Below are 25,433 nucleotides of genomic sequence, written 5' to 3'. Positions count from 1 at the left end.
TTTACCCCCGGGGTAAATTAGTTTGGGGGGGGTAATTACCCCCCCCAACAGATTTGGGGGGAGTATTTACCCCCCCAACAGACTTTAGGGGGGGTAATTACCCCCCCCAATCAAATTTTACCCCCAGGGTAAAAATTTTGGGGGGGGTAAAAAAAAATTTTGGCGCGCTTCACGCGCCATTTTACCCCCCCAAAACACGAATTACCCCCCCCCCCTAAAATTTTTTACCCCCCCCAAAAAAAAAAGCTTGGACGCCCCTGATTAATATTTAATACGTATAACTGCTAACCCTTAACATTCTAACATATATCTAATTTATACATTTTTTAGTAGCGAAGCTACTCTTTAATTCCAAATGTACGTCCGTCAGACACGGAAAGGGGAAACGTGATTTTCTCGGATCTTATTCAATATAGACAGCTGAAATTTTTAGATAAGATTCTTATGAAATATGTACATCTCATCTATACATTGTTTTGACCACCTGTCTATTATTTGGGGTGCTAGATCGATTCCTAGATTTTCAAGTTTTTATGATTTTCTCATCTACTTTTCAAGATAGAGGGCTGAAATCCTCAGGGAATAATTAATTATACATTCTACATGTTCTTACTAAGTCTTATTAAGATTTGTCTATTTATTGGGATGCTAGATCGATTCCTGGATTTTTAGGTTTTTGTGATTTTCTCGATTACTGTTCAGGATTGACGGCTGAAATTATCAGAGATTGATATATTTCCATCAAGTTTCATTAAGATTTGTCTAATAATTACGGTGCTAGATCGATTCCTAGATTTTTAAGTTTTCGTAATTTTAAAGGTAAATGTTTTCACAATATCCATTCACAATTTTTGAGCTTCGCTACTTATGGATGAAGTCATATTTGTTTAGTTCATATTTTCTTCTTGTAATATGTATGATTTTTTTCTGTAAAATGAATAAATCATTTCAATAACAACAACAAATTACAAAAACTTTGCTACCTATAAACAAAGTTTCCAACTTAGAGAACTTCCCAAAAATCTAGTTTTTACTTTATTTCAGTTCAAAGTACTTATGTAAAAACGAACTTTTCACCACTTTTACCAATTCAATTTTTTTAATGCTTTCTTGTAATTTGTATGACCCTTGGGACATCTAAAATGATGGTCTACAAAAAGTTTATCTGTATGTCTGTTTGTTACATTTGTCTGTTTGTTACACACTGATCCACACTAACTTTAACTTTGGATATAGATACAGTATTGATCGAAGAATTGCAAGGGCGTCCAAGCTATTTTGTAAAACTTGAAAAAATCTTTTTTGATGTTTTATTCTTACTGAAAAAAAAATAATTTAATTACTTTAAATTAATTTAGTTTCATGATTATTTATAACAATGGTAGATGAATATTTGCTAGCCTATTAATTAGCTGACCTGTATGCAGTCCTAATCATATTACTAATGCTCATTGTATTAAAATTAGTGCCAATTCATTACAGCAGAGAAAAAATTAATAGGCATCATAGTTTAGACTTAGAGTTAATTGGTTATGCCCATTTCAATTATATTTTCCACAGAATTTGAATAAGAAATGAAATATTTAAAGTAATAACATTACTTCTAGCTTTTAGTATTTAAATTCTATTGGGAACCCTACAATATTGTTAAATCAAACATCAGAAGAATAACAGTATTATATATTTTAAGATATTTTAGACTCGTTTTTCACATGACTCTCTATGATCATTTTCTATTTTTTTAAATTGTAATGTATGAACACCAAGCATGATGTATTTATGGCCATGAGGGGGGGGGGGAGAGATGACACATTTGGAAATTTGAGGGTTTCTTTGTGGTGAAAGGTAGCAGGGATATTTTATTATGAGAATAATTATGAGAGACACATTTTATAAGGTGAGGGAGGGAGTCACATAAGACAGCTAAATAACTCCTAAATGATAAAAAAATCATATTTTAATTTCTTTTTTTAAATTCAACATATTTGAATATTTTAACAATTTTTTATTTTAAACTCAAGATATTTTTTCCAACATATATGATTATTTTGGCACAAACACATCACATATGAACGCTTTTCAGATTGTTAAAACCCCAATTTTTAACCTTGAACCTTTAAAATGAGGGGGAGGGATTTTAAATGCCCTATTACTGGTCAATTGAGTTCCGGGGTAAGTGATAGCTCGCTCATAATTTAATCCTGTCTGTTTGTCTGAGAAGGTTTATAACTATTTTGGGTGAGGGTACCACCAACCTCCGAAGAGAAATCGCCCCTAGAAAAAAATTACTCTCCCCCAAAAAAAATTAAAGTAAATATAAAAATAGAAGGGGCAACCCTCCCCCCCAAAAAAATTTCCCGCTAGTAATGTAAAAAACTACCAAACTAATAATGAAATACTATTAAATATTTAGTAGTATGATTCTCCTTTAAAGTGTAGCTGCAAATAGGTCCTGGTAAGGTTTTTAACTAGTTTTGGGGAGGGTACCACCACCCTGTCAACCTGTCAAAATAAATTGTCCCTAGAAAAAAAGATTTTGATATTTACTGAAATGTTTGATTGAGTTGATTTATCTATTTTATGGAAGATAGACAATGAATTTTGATTGAAACATTTGGGAAAATTTTACTCTTTTGATTAGACATTGTTTAGTCAACCCTGTGCTTTGTTTAATAAAAAGGCCATTACAAACTATGTATTTTTATCATGATTCAGAACTGTTTTAATATGGCAGAACTATATAGTCTTTTGATTTTGGGCAGTGGTAAAAAATTCTGAAATTGGAATTATTTAGGGATTATTTTTTTTTTTGGGGGGGGGGGGGAATAACCCCTCCTAAATGGTTGAAGGTGCATACGGCACCCCTAAAGTAGGGGTAAATTTCATATGGGGGGGGGGGAAGGGGAATGGGTGGACGTCCCTGAAGAATTGTTCTTTCTTTTTTTAAATCGTCTAACCAAGCCTAATTATTCTAGGAACCTACAACATTTGTATTCTGTCATTTGTATGCCTGTACCCCTGTCCATCTGTCTAGATAAGTAAGCAAAAAACTCTAGTTTTACTAAAAATATGGCTTGAAGAATGGTTCTTTAAGTTTTAAAATTGTCTAACTGATTCAGATTGTATCAATGTACATGAGTATTATATGACAACTTATCTATTGCATTTATAGCAGTCTCCAGTAAAAAGGTATAACAAAAAATATATAAACCATCTTTTAATAAACTACAGTATTGATTTCATGAATTGAAGAATTAAAATATCATGATTGTATATTTTTGGATTTCTCTTGATTGGAGAATGATAAAAATACAAAAATCACAACATAAGATTTAATTGATAAGTTGTCATAATGACCATGTACTTTGATACCATCTGGATCATCACTACCACCATCTTCAAGATCATTATCCCTAAAATAAGATTTAGATTATTACCTAAATTTGCATATTTTTTGTGTTTTCATTAGTTTTCCATGAAATAGAAAGATATTTCAAAATGACTTCCTTGGAAGTGTAAGGAAACTGTTTCAGTATCTTAGGTCGAAAGAGGTCTGTTTTGTTAGTATTTTTTGGCAGACTTATTGCCAGATACATGTAAAATTAGGATCTAACATATAAAAATTAACAGACTTTAACTTATGCTCATAAATTATGCTCATACGTACCATAATATGTAAAAAGTCTCAACCAATATTACTTTTCTATTTTCCTAATGTCTGATTTAGACAGTATGTCTCTAGGTTATCTCTATTTTTATAAATTTAATGTGCGCATTAAAACCATATAAAATCCTTGAAATAAATTTTATATATTATATAATTGCAAAGGCAAAAAATACAAATAACTTGTATCTTTTTAGTGTATTTATGGTCCTACTCTAAACGTAGGAGTCCCAAACGTCGATGTGGACAAACGCAGGAGTCCCAAAAGTAGGAGTTCCAAACGTCGGAGTAGACAAACGTAGGAGTGGAACAAACGTCGGAGTGGACATTGCTTAAGTAAAACCTAGGAGTGTCCGCTATTTTAATGCAATGAAAATTTTTAAATTTTTTTATACCCCTGTCTACAAAATAATGACCATGGCCGCAGCGCTCGGCCCTCTAGCCGCAGTGCACGGCTCCCTGACCTATAACCTAACCTAACTAAGAAAAATAACGAGAACGAGGGGGGGCGGGTTGTATAAAAAAAATTCAAAATTGAAAAAAACTTCAAAATTGAAGAAAAAATTCAAAATTGAAAAAAATCAAAATTGAAAAAAAACTCAAAATTGAAGAAAAAATTCAAAATTGAAAAAAAAATCAAAATTGAAAAAAAAAGTTTGGGACTCCTGTGTTTGTCCACTCCGACGTTTGACCCAAAAATCCTGCGTTTGTCCACTCCGACGTTTGGGACTCCTGCGTTTGTCCACTCCGACGTTTGGAACTCCTGCGTTTGTCCACTCCGATGTTTTTCCACTCCTACGTTTAAGACTCCTACGTTTGGCGTGGAACCGTATTTATATATTTTTTAACGTCCATGTATTTATAATATCTGCTTTATGTTGCATTTTGGACGTTATTTCACACGGAACTCAATGATACAAATTACACAATGATAATTATCTTTATAACAGATCTATAGTATAGATGAATATACAGATAACTACCTCCTTTCCTTTTTTAATGACCTTATTCGCCTTTTACCAAATTATTTCCTGCTACTTGGCTCTATTAATACACACCACACCATTGGTTGATTTTCAATGACAAAATTGACAAGGACAGTTCGATGGGGAGAAACAGTTATTTAACCCTCTTTCCTCTCTAGTGTTTACTCTAATATCTTTATAACCTACAATACACGGGTTTAAAGGATATTGGGAACGCTAATAATATTAAATTAATATAATCAAAAAAAATTAAAGACAATCAATCCTTTAATTAGACTAATAAAAACACTGTAAATAAACAATCACAATCATTGTTTAGAATCGAATGTACGTACACCACATTTTATCCATATTATACAAAGGTATTTTATCCATGTAGCAAGTCAGCTTAAAACAATTGAATTTCTGAAAATAAAAGTTTGCCTAGTGAATTTTGAAATTAAAAAAATTTCAAAATATTAAGTTAAAAGTCTAAACTAAACCCACTTCCATTATTTTTTTAATACATTTAATTTTTTTATATGTTCAACTCCTAATCCTGCAAGGCCAATATTTGCTGTTTCCTAACCCTACAGAACTACTAAGTAAACATAACCAAATCTAAAATGACATAAAGAAATGAAAAATAAATTATTAACTACCACCCTCCTCTCCCCCTTATTTGAAATAAGGGTAGAGGGGGGTTGTTAGTGCTAACGAGGATATTTTGTGTGTTAGCGCCAAATAACTTTTCTTTATGGTTATCCAAACTTTGTCCAAAATATCAGGACAAATTAAAAAAAAATAATGATTTAAAATTTAAAGAACAAATCATGGTTTAACTCTTGTCCAGACAATGTTAATTTTTTCATTTTTTCCAATGCACGCATATATTACGAAAACAGATTACACTGTTGAAATTTCACTTTAATCTGCAAATAATTATTTTAAAAAATAGAAGGATTTTTTTTTTATCAAAATGATTTTCTACAGTGAAAATAACTTTAAAACGTCTGTAAATTTTAGTTTATTTGATTTCTTCAAATAATATCAAAGTTTTTAGAAACGATAAGGTAAAGATGAGGGCATTAGCGCATATTTTTCTAACTAAGACGAAACAAAAATTTTCTTTCTTACAAGGCAAAAAATCCCTTAGAACGACGAGAAATTAAATTTTGATACCACAATTTTAATACTGCATAAAATTTATAATCAGACCAAAAACAGTTAAAAAATTAGTAAATGTGTGAAAATATAAAAGCTGCTTATAAGCTGTCCGATCGCCAAGGCTATTTTAGAGTTATTTATGCCCAATAATGGTGGAAATATTGATAGGAATTATATCTGCATATTTTGTATAGGAGCCTAGAAAATCATGATTATCTTAATTGTCTAATGGACAGACGGACAGTCATTTTAAATATTAAAAATATCAACTCCTTGCAATGTTTGAACTTTTAACAAAATATCGCTGAAAAACAAGTGCGCGCGAAGGATAGAAAGACATAGAAACCTTTTTACTGTCAACAAATTAAGTAAATATATAAATATTTGTTTATAAAAAAACTTACTTTAAAGCTGTGTTGATAACTTTTCTTCTGTTTCCCAGAGCTTTTAGTGCAAGCTCCAATCTTTCACTCTCAGATTTCTTTTTCTATAAACATATTCGTATTATTTAAGTAAAAGAAAAAGAAGACTCAGTGGCGTGCGAAGCACTTTTTTTAGGGGAGTGGCATTTTGAAGATTTTGTAAAATTTTCCCCCCTACCCCCTAAATCATTGAAAATAATTTACCAGGGGGCACTTTGATTTAGGGGGGGCATTTTGATTATATATACTAATTTTAAATAAGGGCGTTTAAAGGGGTGGGATTATTTTATTATGGGCCTTCTAGTCCTTATACCTTCTTCCCCATCCCTTCCCCCAACCCTATTTCCCATTTCTATCACCCATCTCTTCCCCCCATCTCTTCACCCCCATCCCTTCTCCCCACCCTGCAATGACTGAAGGGATGGGAGCTAGAAAGCATCTTTGAAAAAAAAAGTACAGAAATACCTTCCTTCCCCCCCCCCCCACTACAAAACATTTTTATGGGTGGAAGGGGATGTTATAAAATCTCAGCAGAAAGGATGAATAACCCCATACCCAAATTAGGTGGGGGGAGGGAGATAAAAACACTCATTTTGAAAATAATTTACCAAAAATTCCTGTAATATGTAATACTGATTTTAAATATTTCTTTATTGTATGACAACAAGGATGACAACATCTATAAGTAGCAAAGCACAAAAAATCATAAATAAGAATACAGACAAGAGGATTTAAAGAGCATTTGTTGAAATAAATATATATTTTAGGTAGAAAAAGTCACAAATTCTTTTTCCTGTACGTTGTGTGATGACAGTCAAAGTAAATTACATGCTGGATGCTTGGAACAACAAGAAATTTTATTTTTTTTGATTTTATAATCCACAAAAAAATGTATCGTACCACATAAAGAACTATGTTAAAAATAAAAAAAATTACTCGTCTTAGAAATATGGAAAACTTTGGGGTATAGTCTCTTTTGGGGCATTTCGTCATATTTTCACAGTAGCTTTTAATGGGTTTTTATAGGTTAAGTTAGGTTAGGTGATTTCCCTGCAGGGTAAGGCAATTGGCCCTGCAGGGGCTATAAATAGGGGAAAAGCTACTGTGAAAATACAACAAAACGCCCCTTAAGAGGCAATGTCATGAAAGGGACTATAACCGAAATTTGATTTTGACCCATATCTACAAAAATTCTGTAAATTGGACCGAACAATGGGGGAATTGTAAAAAGATACAAAAATAGCCAAAAACGTCCTGAAAAGCAATTTGACCTTCATGATTTTTTTATAGTTAATTGTACTCCATAATGATGGGAATGTTAACATTAAGTTTTAGCCTTCTATCTTTAATTGTAGTTGAGAAAATAACATTTCCCCCTTAGCATTACGAACTGACAGCCATAGTGAATTATAGAGAAGCTAAAAAGTTATATCAACATATCCTACCCTCTTCAAATGGCACTTCAAAAATCTGTCAATTTTTCATAAAGTGGTGTTTCCAAGGATTTATTGGGGCGGTGCGAGAAGCGCACCTAAAAATATTTACTTCCCCTTTGAACTAAAATCAATTAAAGACAACAAGAGTGGCGTATTTTATCAAGTTAGGAATATAGAGTGTAGTTAGTTTTAAGGGTTTTTAATGAAAATTGCCATAAAAAAAAACGTATTTTTGTAAGGGTATTTACACAAAAAAATGATAAACTTATCGTGAAAATCATATGACATCATATATAGTTATTCATTTAGACATACATACATTGTTAAGAAAAAGGCTTAGATAAATATCAACGCTGTTTCTTTTTTTATATAAAATAACTTTTTAATTAAATATTTGATGTTTACAAATGTTTTATAGAAATAACAACAAAATATACAATGTGATAAAAAGCAGAAACCATTTGGAAGGGTGCGAAGCAAAAATTATCAGGGGGGGGGGCAAAACAGGGCATTTTTCAACATTTAGGGGGAGCAGGGGGGGGGCGGTGGCTTGGGGGGGGGGGCGTTTTGGTCGCTAGGGGGGCGGGCGATTGCCCCTAATGCCCCTTTCGGTTTGCACGCCACTAAGAAGACTGAAGCCACTAGCCACTTGACCAATTTAAAAATACTACATACATATATAATACACATTCACACACACTAAATTGCATCAAATAGCACATGCATTGAACAAGGGCGTGTAGATAGCAGGGATATAGGGATAAAATTATAAGGTGTTATTTGATTTTGTTTCTTACCAGCTGTAACCAACAAGTGAATTAACTTAAAAATAATTTAGTAATTTTTTCCTTAATTTTTGGGGGCAAAGCTTCGTAGTAAAGACAATCTTTGTATCTTCCTAACAAATATCATTTAAGATTTATTTTGCTCGTTGGCTGTACTTTATTCCTTTATCCTTATATTCCCCCAATAATTATAGGCCATCAAAACCAAAATTTGAAATAAAATAAAATTGGGAGAACTTTTATCAATCTTTGTCCTTTCCCTTAATTTCTGAAAAAAATATTCAAATGTCATTTACTTTTTTAAAATTTACTTTGTGAAATACCTACAATAACAAAACTTTATTCACTTCTATATGATCTTTATTCAATCTCTAACATAACATATGGAGGTTAACGTATGGAAGCCCCGCCTGACAAAGCCAGTAATAGAATTTAAAGTTAATATTTTGTAATTCCTATCAATTTCAAGGTAAATTATTCAGGTTTATACTTAAACCAGGAATGTATGTTCTGCATGGTTGACCCTGCTAAAGTTGGAGAATAAAAAAATATGTGGTTGGGAGAAAAAATATAAAAATTAAGAGAACTGAAAACATAAAGGTACATTTGCCATAAAGGTACATTTGACATAAAGTTACATTTCCCATAAAAACATTTGACATATATTTTACAAAAAAACGTTTGTTATAAAGGTATATTTGACATAAAGGTACATTTCACATGAAAGTACATTTCCCAAAAAAACATTTGACATAAAGGTATATTTAACATAAAGGTACATTTAAAATAAAGGTAAACTTGACATAAAGATACATTTAACATAAAGGTACTCTTCTAAGAAAAGTAAACTTGACATAAAGGTACATTTCATATAAAACTACACTTCACATAAAATCATGTTTTTTCTTCAAAATATTTTCAATGAGAAAAATTATCTTCCAAATTTAAGAATGAAATCTGTTAAACTTTTTGAAAAAAACTTTTTGGCTCAGTTATTTTTGTCATAAATACACTTGACATAAATACACTTGTCATAAATACATTTGTCATAAAACATACGTTGAAAAATTGTACTTGTCATAAAAACATATTTCATAATTAAATTTGTCATAAAAACATTTATCATAATTACATTTGTCATAAAGGTACGTTTGTCATAAAAACATTTGTCTTAAATTATTGGTACCCAAAATTTAATACTGGTACCCAAAGTTTTATACAGGTAGCCAAAGTTTTATTCTAGTACCCAAAGTTTTATTCTGGTTCTTTGATTAGGTCCCCCCACCCCCCTGAACAGTTTTAGAAAATCAACAATGTTTGGTTAGGTCAACCCCTCCCCCCTGAACATATTTTCTGCCCACATGTCCCCCCACCCCCTTTGAAAATACTTGTGATGTATTCCCCTAAAGTTTACCTAACCATTGATACTTCAATCACTAAAAACGGACAATATATAACAAGTCTATGATGGTTAGGTTAGATTCCTTCCCTTTTTTCCCCTTTCCCCAACCCCCCTCCTCTTTGAAAACGCTTCTGATGTATTCCCCTTAAGTTTACCTATCTATTGATACTTCAATCACCAATAACGGACAACATAAAAGAAGTCTATGATGGTTAGGTTAGATTCCTTCCCTTCTCCCTTAACCCCTCCCCCTTGAAAAATCCCCTAAAGTTCACCTATCCATTTATACTTCATCACTAAAAACGGACAATATATGATGAAAAGTTAGCTTTGGTTAGCTTCCTTCCCTTTTCCCCCCCCCCTCCCCTTTAAAAACACTTTGGCTGTATTGGTTAGCTTCCCCCGTTTCCATAGATGTCTGGATGGTTAAAATCGAACAATAAATAAGGAAGTTATGCCCCAAAACATTGAACCCCCTGATACTCCTATAAAAAAAGACTAAGTTGGAAACCTAACTTAGCATGCACAATTAGCCAGCACATTATTCAAACCTACCAAAAAGAGTAATTCTTCGATGCACACTTTTTGGGTAGGTTAGCTCTTGTTAGGTTAGTTTATGATTGAGTAACCCTGCAGGGCTACTTAATATTACCTAACCTTACCTAATTCCTCCCCTGAAGGGATTAGGAAATATTGAGTAGCCCTGCAGAGTTAGGGTCTCCTGCAGGGCTACTCAATATTACCTAACCTAACTTAACCTAATTTCCCCTCCATCATAAAATATGGCCCCTATATCTAATTTTTACCCATAAAAATATTCCCTATCAAATTTTGGTACCCTATGTGCATAAATGGCTTCCTTATGTAAATCTGAGTTACCACAGTCAAGCAACTAGGCCTCTATCTCTTACGGTTCTCCAGATATAAGCACTTGAACCTACCTTATCATGAAATAATGACCCCATATTAATTTTTTGACCTCCAGATATAAGCACTTAAAACTACCCCCATCATAAAAAAAATACCCCATAGCAAATTTTGGTACCCCATGTGCATAAATGGCTTCCTTATGTAAATCTGAGTTACCACAGTCAAGCCTCTATCTCTTACGGTTCTCCAGATATAAGCACTTGAACCTACCTTATCATGAAATAATGACCCCATATTAATTTTTTGACCTCCATGTGTGAATTTTAACCCCTTGCTGCAATTTTAATATCATAGCATTGTTTGCTACCCCATATGTGTTTTTCAACCACTAATCATGTTTGATGACATCCAGAAAAATGTATATTATGTAGTTCAATAATCTGCCACTAGATGTTCCTATTTCAAACAAACTATTGTTATTTTTCTTCAATGGAGCCAAATTTTTTTCTTAGAATATTAGGTAAAGTAAAGTATTAGAATATGTTGGTGATTTAGTATAAAAAGTCTTAAAAGAGAAATAAAAAAAATAAATAGAGTCATTTTCATATTTTATTTAAAATATAGCAAAATCAAAAAGAGTGAAAGGCAAAGCTTCACTGCAGTGGAGCAAAGTAGCTTTATGCTAGCCTAATATACAGTGTGTTTATTTTTATGAGAACTTTTTTGAATGCAATTTTACCCCACTTATAGTTATCAGAATTTAATGATTAATGGCTTATTTTCTTTGTTTTTTAATGCAATTAATAGAACATTAAAAAAATATTACAGTTTTTGTTTAAAAAGTACAGTAAAATGTAAAATTAAAAACTTAGGTGTCAACATCTAAAAATGGTTTTAGCACATTTTTCTTATGTTGAAATCTTCTACCTTTTGCAAGAATGGCTGCGAAACGCTTCAAAGTTGAGATCTAGAGCTAAAAATTGATACAGATACTATTAGGAACATGTACTAGAAAATCTCAAAGTTTGCAGGTCATATCTCAACCAGAGAGGGAGTACTGGCCCCCCAAAGTTGACAACTGAAAATCCAATTTTTTTCTTGCAAAGGGTAGACGATTTGAGCATAAGAAAAATGCGCTAAAACCATTTTGATGTTGTCACCTAAGTATTGAATTTTAGATTTTACTGTACTTTTTAATTAAAAACTGAAATATTTTTTTAATGTTCTATTAATTGCATTAAAAAACAAAGAAAATAAGCCATTAATCATTAAATTCTGATAACTATAAGTGGAATAAAATTGCTTTCAAAAAAGTTCTCATAAAAAAAAACACACTGTAAATTCTTTCACGCCAGGCTCACCTCGCAAACCCCTCTCAACTCTCCCCTCCCCCTACCCAGATTTTTTTCCCCCTTCTGCCAATCATGCCCCCATCTATCAAATCAGACCCCACCTTCCAATTCTGGCCCCATGTTCCAATTTAGACCCCATCCTTCATTTTTGTCCCCTGTTCAATAATCTATCCCTTCTCTGACAATATTTTGTTTCTCTTGGAGATGTACTAAATATGAAGATGGGGATCAAATTACATGATGGGGACAAAATCATATGATGGGGTATCAAATTTCATGATTCCGGGGGGGGGGGGGGTTATTTTGATAGATGGCGACGGGGGGGGGTTTATTTTTTCAGATGGGGTAGAATCTCACTCCTCAACTGGGAACTTGCCCTAGAACTGTGGATTATCTTCCTCAGGTTTTACCAAATGGAGCAAATTTGTTTTGAAAATGACCAGGTTTTAAAAATACATTACAATTTAACTGCTCTGTTTTTAGTAGCGAAGCTACTCTATAATTCACAATGTCCGTCCGTCTGTCCGTCCGTCCGTCCGTCCGTCCATAATTAATGAATTGGGGGAAACGTGATTTTCTCGGCTCCTATAAAAGATAGAGAGCTAAATTTTTTTGACCACATTCCCATCTTTAAGGAGCACAATTAACTATAAAACATCAATAGCGGTCGGACTGCTTTTTAGTAGGTTTTAGGCTATTTTTATATTTTCCCAATATCTTTGGTGTTTTTGGTCCGATTTTAAAAATTTTTTCAGTTACAGATATCAAAATGAAATTTCCCGTCATTTGAAGAAAACAACAATGGCAGTCAGGCTTTTTAGCTATTTTTATATTTTTACATTTTCCCCCATATTTTTAGTATTTATGATCCGATTTTCGAAATTTTTTCAGTTAAAGATATCAAAATTAAATTTCCTGACGTTTGAAGAAAACAACAATGACTGTCAGACTTACTTTTTGCAGGTTTTTGGCTATTTTTATATTTTCACATTTTCCCCCGTGTCTTTGGTGTTTATGGTCAAATTTTCAAAAAAATTTCAGTTAATGATTATAAAATTAAATTTCTGGCGTTTTAAGAAAAGAAACAATGGCGGCCAAACTGCCTTTTAGCAGGTTTTTGGCTATTTTATATGTTTGACATATTTCCCCATATCTTTGGTATTTTTGGTCCAATTTTAAAACTTTTTTGCATTAACAGTTTCAAAATATTTTTTCCCATTGTTATGTGCATCTAGTATGTAAATAACTTTAACCGTCTTTAACACACAAAATAAAACAAGGTTTTGTGTTTATTTTTTCCAATAAATCTATGCTTGATTTTAATAAATACACTTTAAATCTACTTCTACGCATTCTCATCCACAATTTTTTGGCTTCGATACTTATGGATGTTGTCATCCTTGTTTTCTTTCATGATCTCCTTAACTCCTGAAGAAATCAGACGTTTTTCTTTTGTATAATGTTAATTGTAATTTAACTGGCCTATGAAATAAAGACAAGGATGGCAACATCCAAAAGTACCGAAGCACAAAAAATAAAATCATAGATGGTAATACGCACAAGTAGATTTAAAGTGTATTTATTAATTGATTTATTGGAGAAAATAAACACGAAACCCCGTTTTATTTTGTATAATGATGACGGTCAAAGTAAATTACGTAAAAGATACTCATAACAATGGGAAAAATTATTTTGATAATGATATCCCAAAAAAGTTTTAGAATTGGACTAAAAACGCCAAAAATATGGGGAAATATGTAAAACATATAAAAATAGCAAAAACCTGCTAAAGAACAGGAAATTTAATTTTGATATCTATAATTAAAAAAAAATTTTAAATCGGACCATTAACACCAAAGATATGGAGAAAAATGTTAAAAATACAAAAATAGCCTAAAACCTGCTAAAAGGCAGTCAGACCGTCATAGTTGTTTTTTTTAAAGAACAGAAAATTTAATTTTGATACATATAACTAAAAAAATTTTGAAAATCGCACCATAAACACAAATTTTTTAAATCGGACCATTAACACCAAAGATATGGAGAAAAATGTGAAAAATACAAAAATAGCCTAAAACCTGCTTAAAGGCAGTCTGACCGTCATAATTGTTTTCTTTAAACGACTGGAAATTTAATTTAGATATCTATAACTAAAAAAATTTTGAAAATCGCACCATAAACACTAAAGATATGGAGAAAAATGTGAAAAATACAAAAATAGCCGGATCATGGAAAGAAAACAAAGTCATTCCTAATTAGGACAGAAGTCACTGGAAATTGGTCTAAGGAAGGCTACTTATGTCCTTCATCTAACAAAATCTAACTTAAGGGAGGTGACTTATGTCCTTTGTCTGACAAATTCTTACATTAGGAAGGCTGCTTATGTCCTTCAAGTTGCAAAACTTAGCTTTTCTGTCCTTCACATAGCAAAACCTCACAAAACATAGCATTTCTGTCATTCACATAGCAAATTCTTGCAAAACATAGCATTTATGTCCTTCACATAGCAAATTCTTGCAAAACATAGCATTTATGTCCTTCACATAGCAAATTCTTGCAAAACATAGCAAATTCTTGCAAAACATAGCAAATTCTTGCAAAACATAGCATTTATGTCCTTCACATAGCAAATTCTTGCAAAACATAGCATTTATGTCCTTCACATAGCAAATTCTTGCAAAACATAGCAAATTCTTGCAAAACATAGCAAATTCTTGCAAAACATAGCAAATTCTTGCAAAACATAGCATTTATGTCCTTCACATAGCAAATTCTTGCAAAACATAGCAAATTCTTGCAAAACATAGCATTTATGTCCTTCACATAGCAAATTCTTGCAAAACATAGCAAATTCTTGCAAAACATAGCATTTATGTCCTTCACATAGCAAATTTTTGCAAAACATAGCAAATTCTTGATAAACATAGCATTTATGTCCTTCCCATAGCAAATTCTTGCAAAACATAGCAAATTCTTGCAAAACATAGCAAATTCTTGCAAAACATAGCATTTCTGTCCTTCACATAGCAAATTCTTGCAAAACATAGCAAATTCTTGCAAAACATAGCAAATTCTTGCAAAACATAGCATTTCTGTCCTTCACATAGCAAATTCTTGCAAAACATAGCAAATTCTTGGAAAACTTAGCATTTCTGTCCTTAACATAGCATTTTGGTCCTTCACATAGCAAAATCTCACAAAACATAGGTTTTTCTGACCTTTTTCTACCAGGAAATCAGAACTAAATCAGAACACACATATCAAGAGTTTTTACATAATACATTAACATTATCAATTATGCATTTAACTCTGCATAAATTATGATAATTCATTATTACTACCCCTCCCCCCCCCCCTTTTTAAAATTTACCCCTGCATAAATTATGATAATTTATGCTGAGTTAAATGTACTGTTTGAACTTCTATCTAACAGGATATGAGAACTTAATCAGAACACACATAACAAGAGTGTTTACATAGTACATTCAGATTAAAAATTATTCAATTGGCCCCTTTTCAGTCCATCATATGACATGGCAAGGAGGTTGAGGAGCATTTTATGCAGCCTAAATTCCACTATGCTATGCCACTTTTCCTAAAAGGCGTCATAGCTGGCCTCTTTTGTGTCCATCATATGACATGGGAGGTTGTGACACAAAAGAGGCGCTATGGTGCCATGTAGGAAAAGTGGCATTGCATTCTAGGGCCTAAAAGGCGTCATAGCTGGCCCCTTTTCAGTCCATCATATGACATGGGAAGGAGGTTGAGGAGCATTTTATGCAGTCTAAATTCCCAAGAATGCAATGCCACTTTTCCTACATGGCATCACCTCCCATGTCATATGATGGACACAAAAGAGACCAGCTATGACGCCTTTTAGGAAAAGTGGGATAGCATAGTGGAATTTAGGCTGCTTAAAATGCTCCTCAACCTCCTTACCAAGTCATATGATGGACTGAAAAGGGGCCAATTGAATAATTGTTAATCTGAATGTACTATGTAAACACTCTTGTTATGTGTGTTCTAATTGAATTCTCATATCCTGTTAGATAGAAGTTCAAACAGTACATTTAACTCAGCATAAATTATCATAATTTATGCAGGGGTAAATTTTAAATAGGGGGGGGGGAGGGGTAATAATAATGAATTATCATAATTTATGCAGAGTTAAATGCATAATTGATAATCTTAATGTATTATGTAAAAACTCTTGTTATGTGTGTTCTGATTTAGTTATGATCTCCTGGTAGAAAAAGGTCAGAAAAACCTATGTTTTGTGAGATTTTGCTATGTGAAGGACCAAAATGCTATGTTAAGGACAGAAATGCTAAGTTTTGCAAGAATTTGCTATGTTTTGCAAGAATTTGCTATGTGAAGGACATAAATGCTATGTTTTGCAAGAATTTGCTATGTTTTGCAAGAATTTGCTATGTGAAGGACATAAATGCTATGTTTTGCAAGAATTTGCTATGTTTTGCAAGAATTTGCTATGTTTTGCAAGAATTTGCTATGTGAAGGACATAAATGCTATGTTTTGCAAGAATTTGCTATGTTTTGCAAGAATTTGCTATGTTTTGCAAGAATTTGCTATGTGAAGGACATAAATGCTATGTTTTGCAAGAATTTGCTAAGTTTTGCAAGAATTTGCTATGTGAAGGACATAAATGCTATGTTTTGCAAGAATTTGCTATGTTTTGCAAGAATTTGCTATGTTTTACAAGAATTTGCTATGTTTTGCAAGAATTTGCTATGTGAAGGACATAAATGCTATGTTTTGCAAGAATTTGCTATGTTTTGCAAGAATTTGCTATGTGAAGGACATAAATGCTATGTTTTGCAAGAATTTGCTATGTTTTGCAAGAATTTGCTATGTGAAGGACATAAATGCTATGTTTTGCAAGAATTTGCTATGTTTTGCAAGAATTTGCTATGTGAAGGACATAAATGCTATGTTTTGCAAGAATTTGCTATGTTTTGCAAGAATTTGCTATGTTTTGCAAGAATTTGCTATGTTTTGCAAGAATTTGCTATGTGAAGGACATAAATGCTATGTTTTGCAAGAATTTGCTATGTGAAGGACATAAATGCTATGTTTTGCAAGAATTTGCTATGTTTTGCAAGAATTTGCTATGTGAAGGACAGAAAAACTATTTTATGCAAGATTTTGCTATGTGAAGGACCAAAAAGCTTGGTTTTGTGTGGTGAAGGGAGGCTACTTATGTCCTTCATCTTGCAAAATCTTTGTTAAGGGAGACAAGTTATGCCCTTCATCTAACAAATCCTCACATAAGGGAAGCTACTTATGTCCTTCCTAGGAAGGTGATTTCTGTCCTAATTAAGGAATGACTTTGTTTTCTTTCCATGGTCCAAATAGCCTAACACCTGCTAAAAAGCGGCCCTACCGTCATCGATGTTTCATACTTAATTGTGCTCCTTAATGATGGGAATGTTGTCAAAAAATTTCAGCATTCTATCTTTTATAGGAGCTGAGTAAATCCCGTTTCCCCCATAGCGTTACGGACTGACGGACGGACGGACAAAGTGAATTATAGAGTAGCTTCGCTACTAATGAGGATTTTGCTACTACCTGTATTTGTTTCATGAGCATCATCTGCGCAATAATTTTTTTCATGGTCGTGTCCTCTTTCTGTAAAGTTAGCTCTTTCATTGTTTCTTCGGCAGATTCCTTAAAACATACAATATTGATTAATTAAGAAACAAGGATGACAACATCCATAAGTAGCAAAGCTCAAAAATTATTAAAAGACATCTGGGGAAAATAATCTATAGAGTATGTTATAAAAAACTTCAATAATAAAAATCACGAAACTTTTTTAAATTCCACCCATTTATCTTAAACAGGAGTTAAAATCACAAAAACTTTAAAAACTAGAAATCGATCTAGCACCCCAACTAATAAAAGTACCATAATAAAACTTGATGGAAATATGTAGAGTTTAAACTTATTCAATCCCTGAAATTTTCAGCTGTCTATATTGTATAGGTATCGAAAAAATCAAGAAAACCTAAAAATCTAGAAATCGATCTAGCACCCCAAACAATAAAGGCATTTTAATAAAACTTGATTTAAATATGTAGAATTTAAATTTATTTAAAATTCCAGCCATTAATCTTGAACAGGAATTGGGAAAATTGCAAAAAAGTAAAAATCTAGGAATCGATCTAGAACCCCAATTATTAGACAGATGGACAAAACAATGTATAGATTAGATGCGCAACTGTCATAGTAATCTTCACTAAAAATTTCAGCTGTCTATCTCTAATAGGAGCCGAGAAAATCACGTTTCCACTATAGCGTTACTGGCTGACTGACAGACAGACAAAGTGAATTATAGAGTAGCTTCGCTACTAAAAAGAATACAATAACAGTAACGAAATGATTTGAAATCTTAGTTAAAAATTAGCTCAGAGACGGAGTAACTTGGCTAGGTTAAGAGAGTTGTGGGATATCACCTTTTTTGTTAACTTTTTAATGATACCTTTACAACAGTCTTCTGGAATAGCTTAGTCTTCCCTATTACATTAAACAGCTTAGTGAGATGTTTGGTAGATGTTTAAGCTTGTCAGCTTTCAAGATTCAGGTAATTAGATTTTTTTAATTCAATAGCTTTTCTAATTTCCATTTTATTTCGTCCATCAGTTCTTATTCTGATATCATTCTCAGCAGATGATGGGCAAGAAATGTTGTCAAAGTGAGGTCTGTTTAAAACTTCCTTAAATTATTCTCAACCTACTTTTCACCCTTCTCTTGTTCAGTCATAAGTATTTGTCCTTTTTTGTCTTTAGTCTGATTGACTTTTCTTAGATAGCATTTTGGTAATTTTGTAAACTCTTTTAAATTTCGATTCCGTTCTGAAAGGTTGTCTATTAATTCTGGTACTCCATTTCACAAGTTTATCTTTCTATTTTCTTGCATCTCAGATCACCTTTTTTTCAGGTGTGGTAGCACCAAGAAGATTAGTTATTTCGCGCATCGTATAATAAACAGCTTTCCGCAGATAAAAAAATGTACAATTATAAGATTAAAACCAGTTTTTTAGCCCCGAGCTGCCGAAGGCTCGGGCTAAAAATCTGGTTTAAATCTTATGATTGTACATTTTTATATTTATAGAAAACTGGTTATAATACAATGCTAGACATATTTTTAAAAGCGAAGCTTTTCTATAATTAGGGTCGGTCCGTCCGTACGTCCGTCCGTCCGTCCGTCCGTAACGGATAGCTTTTTCCGTTAATTTGGGCATGTTAGAATTGTCCTATCGATTTCAAATTTTGCATGATGATTCCTCTAGTAGTTAGGTACGATTTAGAAAGCTTAGCAACTCTATAATCATTACCAAAATGTCCGTACGTCCATTTTAAACATGTTGATTTTTTTACTTTTTTAACAACAAATTTTTATGTGATCAAATCATCGGATTGATCTGATTTTTGGTATATTGATTCCTGGGACAACAAAGTATAATGTTTTAAGCGAAGCAACTCTATAATCAAGTCCTAAAAATGTAAGTATGTCCATAAAAATTATTCTGTATCAAGCAGTTTTACGACAAATTTACTTACAATTTTGCTTTGACTTTATAAATTTATATATGATAATTAAGTTAACACTATACAAGTGCTAATGTCCGTTTGTCCTACCGTTTCAGTGCTTCGCTTTTATGGATGTTGTCATCCTTGTTTTCATATGATAGTGTCATAAGATAGACGGGGTTTTCATTTAGCTTTCTTGAAACAAATAAAAAAAATTCAGTTTCCATTAAGATAGATAATTCGTATTTTTCATGAACATTAAGTATTTATTTTATAAATATTCTTGGGATAATCCAACTTTAGGAGTGGAGATCAGTATTATGAAAATTAACCCTTCTCCCCCCCCCCCCCCCCCTCGGGGGTATCTTCAATTTTGACACCCGGTAAGTGTCAAAATGGATACCCTCCCCCCCCCTCCCCGTAAACCTGGCGCATTTTTCAGTTTTCTGTCGCAAAAGGGGCCCTAAACGCGATGGATTTAAAGAAAAATTATAAAAAGCATCGTATGAGCTCAAATGCGTCGTTTTTTTAATTATTGGGGAAAATAATAGTATTGCGAGGTATGTATGCGTAGTTCCTTTATTCTTTTCGTGGCTTTTTTAAGGGCTGGGTTTTTAACTTGTATTTTATTTAAAATGTTATTGTATATTTGCGTGTTATGACCGTTTTTTTCTTCTTTAAGATACAAATGTAGGATAAATACAGGACTTATTTGTAGATATTTATGTATTAATTGTTTTAATCTTATTGGTTTTTATTTTAAAGTAAATACTAAGATATAATGAAAATTTTGTTGTTGTTGCTAGCATATTACTTTTTTTTACACCATACTGGATAGATATTTTACACCATGAGGCTTACAACATCCAAGCCCCCCCCCCCCCCCCCCGGCCACCCAACACATTTCTTTGTATTACCTATCCCCCCACAAACACAGCTCACCCAATTCGATTTTGCTTTAAAGGGATTGTCAAACCCTTCTGACAAAACTCTATGTTATTGTCCCTGTGTAACTATTTCAAGATTATTATAAAAGCATTTTGTACCTGAGCAACTTTAGAAATTGGTATGGCCTCCACATCATCTTCTAATTCTTTTTCTATCTGCTTAGTTTCCTTCAGTTTTCTAATTTTCTCATGTTCAGCCTGTATCTCGTTGTCAATTTCCTAAATTCAATATTATTAAAACAAGGATGACATTATTCATGAAAGCAAAGCTCTGAAATGGAAGGACAAACGAACATTAACGCTTGTTGAGTTGTACTCCGTTAAAGTGAAACGTGATATGTCAAAACGTTAATAGTTATTTCTTTCATCGTATTATAAACAGCTTTCCGCGGATATAGAATGTACAGTTATAAGATTAAAACCAGTTTTTTAGCCCCAAGGTGCCAAAAACAGGGGCTAAAAAAACTGGTTTTAATCTTTTGATGGTACATTTTTATATTCTAAGAAAGCAGGATATAATACGATGCTAGACATAGTTTTTTTCGTATGGATGAGAACCGGTTCCTATCCACCGGATTTGAATGAATACGAGAATAGTTATTTCTCGTATTGTATTATAAACGGCTTTTCGCGGAAATAGAATGTACAATTATAAGATTAAAACTAGTTTTTTTTAGCCCCGTGGTGCCGAAGGCACCGGCTAAAAAAAACTAGTTTTGATCTTATGATTGTACATTTCTATATTCGTAAAAAACTGGATATAATACGATGCTAGACATAGTTTTTTCGTATGGATGAGAACCGGTTTCTATCCACCGGATTTGAATGAATACGAGAAAATTCTTTAAAATATCTCAGTTCTCGACTTCAGTGGCCCATATGAACCTTGAAACTCGTTTTAGACTATAAGTTGTTCTGACAACCCTAGCTCAACTGTAACCCAAATGATTCGAGTGCTAATATGTCAAAGGGTAGCTTGAAAGATATGTAAATTTGAATCCTGTTAAAGAAAACTTCGCCAGATTGGATAAAAACATAGTGATTAGGGCCTGTGGGAGGTTCAGGGGGCAGGAGGCATGCAAATTTTGAAAATTAATTAAAAATCTTGAAATTGACAATTTTGTGTTCATTTGATTAGAAATTAGAAAAAGTTCAGTTTTATTTGCCCCACCCTGCATACTTAAACACAAATACTTTAAATTCAATATTAAAATTTTACCTTTATTTCATCTTGAAGACTTTTAATCATGTCTAGCACATTTACTGCATTCACCTCAACATAAAATTATTTTAAATAAAAAAATTTAAAATTATAAAAAATTTTATACGTTAAAAGTATTTTTAAAATGTTAAAAACACTTTTTTGAACTGTATACAAAACTTTGAAAAAATCTCCCCTGAACCAGCAGCAACACTATACAATAATTTTGATTTTAAATTTATAGTTAACCTATCTTTTAACCTATGGCTCGACAGCTACAGCTACAGCTACTATTAAATGCGCAGCTTTCATAACTACCCAAATAAAAGTATTTAATCGTTTGTTACAATAATTTTTTATATTTTTATAATGTTCATAGTGTTTTGCTTTAAAAGCACTTTGAGTATATATCTATTTATTTATATCAAAATGTATATAAAAGAAAAAAAATTTAAAAATTCCTAATAAACATTTTAATTATATCCTTTAATGCTTTGCTGGTATTGTAACTGATAAAACAATGAATTATTAAACAATTATGCAATACCTGTGCAGCAAGTCTACTTCTTTCTTCTTCACTAATGATCTCAACCTCCAAATGAAAAACAATTTGAATTTTTTATAACAAAATTAATCAACAACAATCTACAGACATTCTAAACGTCAAAATTAAATGTGATTATTTAGTTTTAAAAAAAAATTAATTTATATTTCACTTTGGACGAGGTTATACAAGTTTCAGTTAATTAATAACCATATTAAATACAACTAAATGCCACTTTGTAGCCAATTCTAAGATTACATAAGGTGGATAGCAGGCTTATTTTTGTTCTTAAATAGCTGAGTAAAAAGTAAAAGTAAAAATACTATGAATAGAAAACAAAAGACATGCTTTAAAATAAGTAATACAAAGTAGAATGATGTCTGTCTCTCCGTCCGTATTTCTATCTATTCGTCTGTTCGTCCCTTAAGATCTCGGGAACCACTTAACTGATCGGATTCTACTTTTTAGGGTGTATACCTATTAGTCCTGTGGTGATTTAAAGCTTTTTTGTATTTTTTACATTTTTCTCCATATCTTTAGTTTTTATTGTCCGATTTCCAAAAATTTTTCAGTTAAAAATATCAAAATTAAATGTCCTGTCGTTTCAGCAGGTTTAAAGCTATTTTGTATTTTTTTTAAAAAACTGACAATTAGACTGCCTTTTAGCAGGTTATAGGCTATTATAAACATTTTCCTAATTTTTTCCTATCTTTTATGTATGTAGTCCCATTTTCTAAATTTTTTTAAGCTGAGGATAAAAAAGACTTATTTCCTGTTGTTTTAAGAAAGCAACAATGGCAGTCAGACTGTCTTTTAGCAGGTTTTTTGCTAATTTTTATTTGTTTTACATATTTACCTATATCTTTAGTGTTTTAGTCACATTTTAAAAACTTTTTGTGATATCAGCATCAAAATATTTTGTTCATTGTCATTAACATCTTTTATACAAAATAAAACAAGGTTTTGTGTTTATTTTCTCAAATAAATCTATTCTTGATTTTAATAAATACACTTTAAATCTACTTGTATCTATTACTATCCATGATTTTTTGTGCTTCTCTACGTAGGGATGTTGTCATTTTTGTTAAAAATTTTTAATTATAAAAAAATATTACAAATCCAGTAATACTAACTGACTGAGACATTTAAACTAATTTACACTAGCTGTAAAAAGGTACTAAACCACGAATCCAGTAAGACTAACTGACTGACACATTTAACATAATTTACACTAGTTGTAAAAAGGTACTATTTTTTGAGAAAACCAAGCACGGAGAACAATAAAGTAAAAAAAATTATACAAGAGTTGTATTCAAAAAATGATTATTTTCACAAAATTTGAAAAATTTTTGTGATATTTTAAGTTTATGAATCAAATTGTGTATTAAATTTGAATTTTAGTAATCTAAATTTTAAAGACAACATTTTTTCTTGGGTTTAAATGCGTTAGAGAATAAAATCTATTTGCGGCATTTGTTTTGGGTTTTGTGCACCATGCGCAAATCATTTTGAATGTGGAGAAAGAAAAATATAATAATCTTTTTGTGTGTATAAAGCTTGTGTAGTGGTTTGAGTGCTTTATGAATGTTCATTGTAGGTAGGTGAGTTGATTTTATCATTTTTAACTCACCTAAAAATAAGAAATTAAGTGTAGTGAAACTAAGAGATATTTTTTTTAGTGTATTTAAATTTTTTCTAGTTTAAAAATGAAAAAAACAAAAAAAAATTACTATTTTAAGCAGATATTTTTTTAGATTTATATAGTCTTTAAATTTTGATAGATTGAGTATTTTTTTTAAAAAGATCTTGAATTTTTAATACCTCTCAGAGTTTTGATTTACCAAAGTCATATCATAAAGGCTAACGTCGAAGCCATTGTTAGTGATTTTATGTTGATTAAAGAGCATGTGTCATGCTTTTAAAGTCTGTCTAAATTTATAATTAGTTTCTTGGTCTTAGAGTTTTGATTTACTAAAGAATTTGGCGTCATCCTTTTTTCAATTTTGTATAAGAGAAAAATTAAAAAATGATTAAATAAATTTAGCCAAAAAAATGTATAAATTGAATAATTTTTTATTAAAAAACTACTTTTATGGTTGAACGAATATGTCTTTTTCAGTTATTTTATTTAATGTAAATTCTTGTGTCAAATCATTTTCATAATTTTTTTGTAAGCATTAAAATCTTGCAAGAATTTGATTGCGACAAAAATTAAATAACTAATAATATATAATTTATATTTGACTAGCTTTGCCCCAAGAGGTAATTAAAAAAATGTAGTACTTGTGGTGCAGCACCAGATAATTGGTGTTTTATCTTCATCATTTGCATTATCAAAAAAAATTAAGGGGTAATTTTTTATTTTTAGAGAGGTTGGGGGTGTCGATGCTCTAATAAAATAGCCTAAAATCATTACAAGACCAGTAGGTATATTCCCTTAAAAGTAGGATCCGATCGATTTAGTGGTTACCAAGAACTTAAGGAACAAAGAAACAGACAGACACCGTCCTATAGCTTACAAATTGAAAAAATCTATAAAAATAATCAAGAATGCAAAGTAAAAGGAAAAAATTTAATATTGTATAAAATACAAATTAAAAATAAAATTTTTTATGGCATCTGATTGCAAAATCTTTGTCTTACTTATCAGTGACAAGGTAAAGCATTTCTAACTAATTAAGAATTGAAGAAACTAAAAAAAATATTTTAAAAAAACTTCTTTAAATAAAAATCTTAAAATTTTTTTTCTTATTAAAAATATTTATAATTGTATAAAAATAAAAATATTTTAACAAATTTTAATCAATTTTGATTAATTAATTAATAAATTTTAGGCAAAAGTTTCAAAAAAATTCAATAACTAAAAAATATCTTATTTTATGAAACTATAAACAACGAAATATGACAAAATAAACCCTAACAATTTACAAAGTGGGGCAAATAAGACCGGACAAACTTTAAACGGCCATAGCGCCAAAACTACTTGACCAATTAGGACGTTTGACCACACTATAAAAAGCTTAGATAATGTACTTTTAGCACAAACTATTTTTTGGACGAAGATGGACTTGTACAACGAGCTGGCCGCGCATATGTTCAACAAGGCAGATTCCAAATGCGCCGGTGG

At 31.6% G+C, this 25,433-nt stretch overlaps 1 protein-coding gene across 1 annotated transcript in view; it reads right to left on the bottom strand.

Annotated features, from left to right (window-relative positions):
• Positions 1–25,433, bottom strand: part of LOC145313630 (uncharacterized) — a 61,319-nt gene that overhangs the window by 27,147 nt on the left and 8,739 nt on the right. Inside the window, exons 3-7 of the mRNA XM_080153116.1 lie at positions 22,310–22,354; positions 21,781–21,834; positions 20,661–20,780; positions 17,651–17,749; positions 6,201–6,283 (exon numbers count right to left, since the gene is read on the bottom strand). Coding sequence (XP_080009242.1) covers positions 6,201–6,283; positions 17,651–17,749; positions 20,661–20,780; positions 21,781–21,834; positions 22,310–22,354 — 401 coding nt within the window. The remainder of the gene's footprint in view (positions 1–6,200; positions 6,284–17,650; positions 17,750–20,660; positions 20,781–21,780; positions 21,835–22,309; positions 22,355–25,433) is intronic.

This window comes from Acartia tonsa, chromosome 3 (genome assembly GCF_053477335.1).
Source record: "Acartia tonsa isolate MP-2025a chromosome 3, ASM5347733v1, whole genome shotgun sequence".
NCBI lineage: Eukaryota > Metazoa > Arthropoda > Copepoda > Calanoida > Acartiidae > Acartia > Acartia tonsa.
Note: the sequence above shows the minus strand (reverse complement) of the source record. Positions and strands in the feature narration are given on the sequence as shown.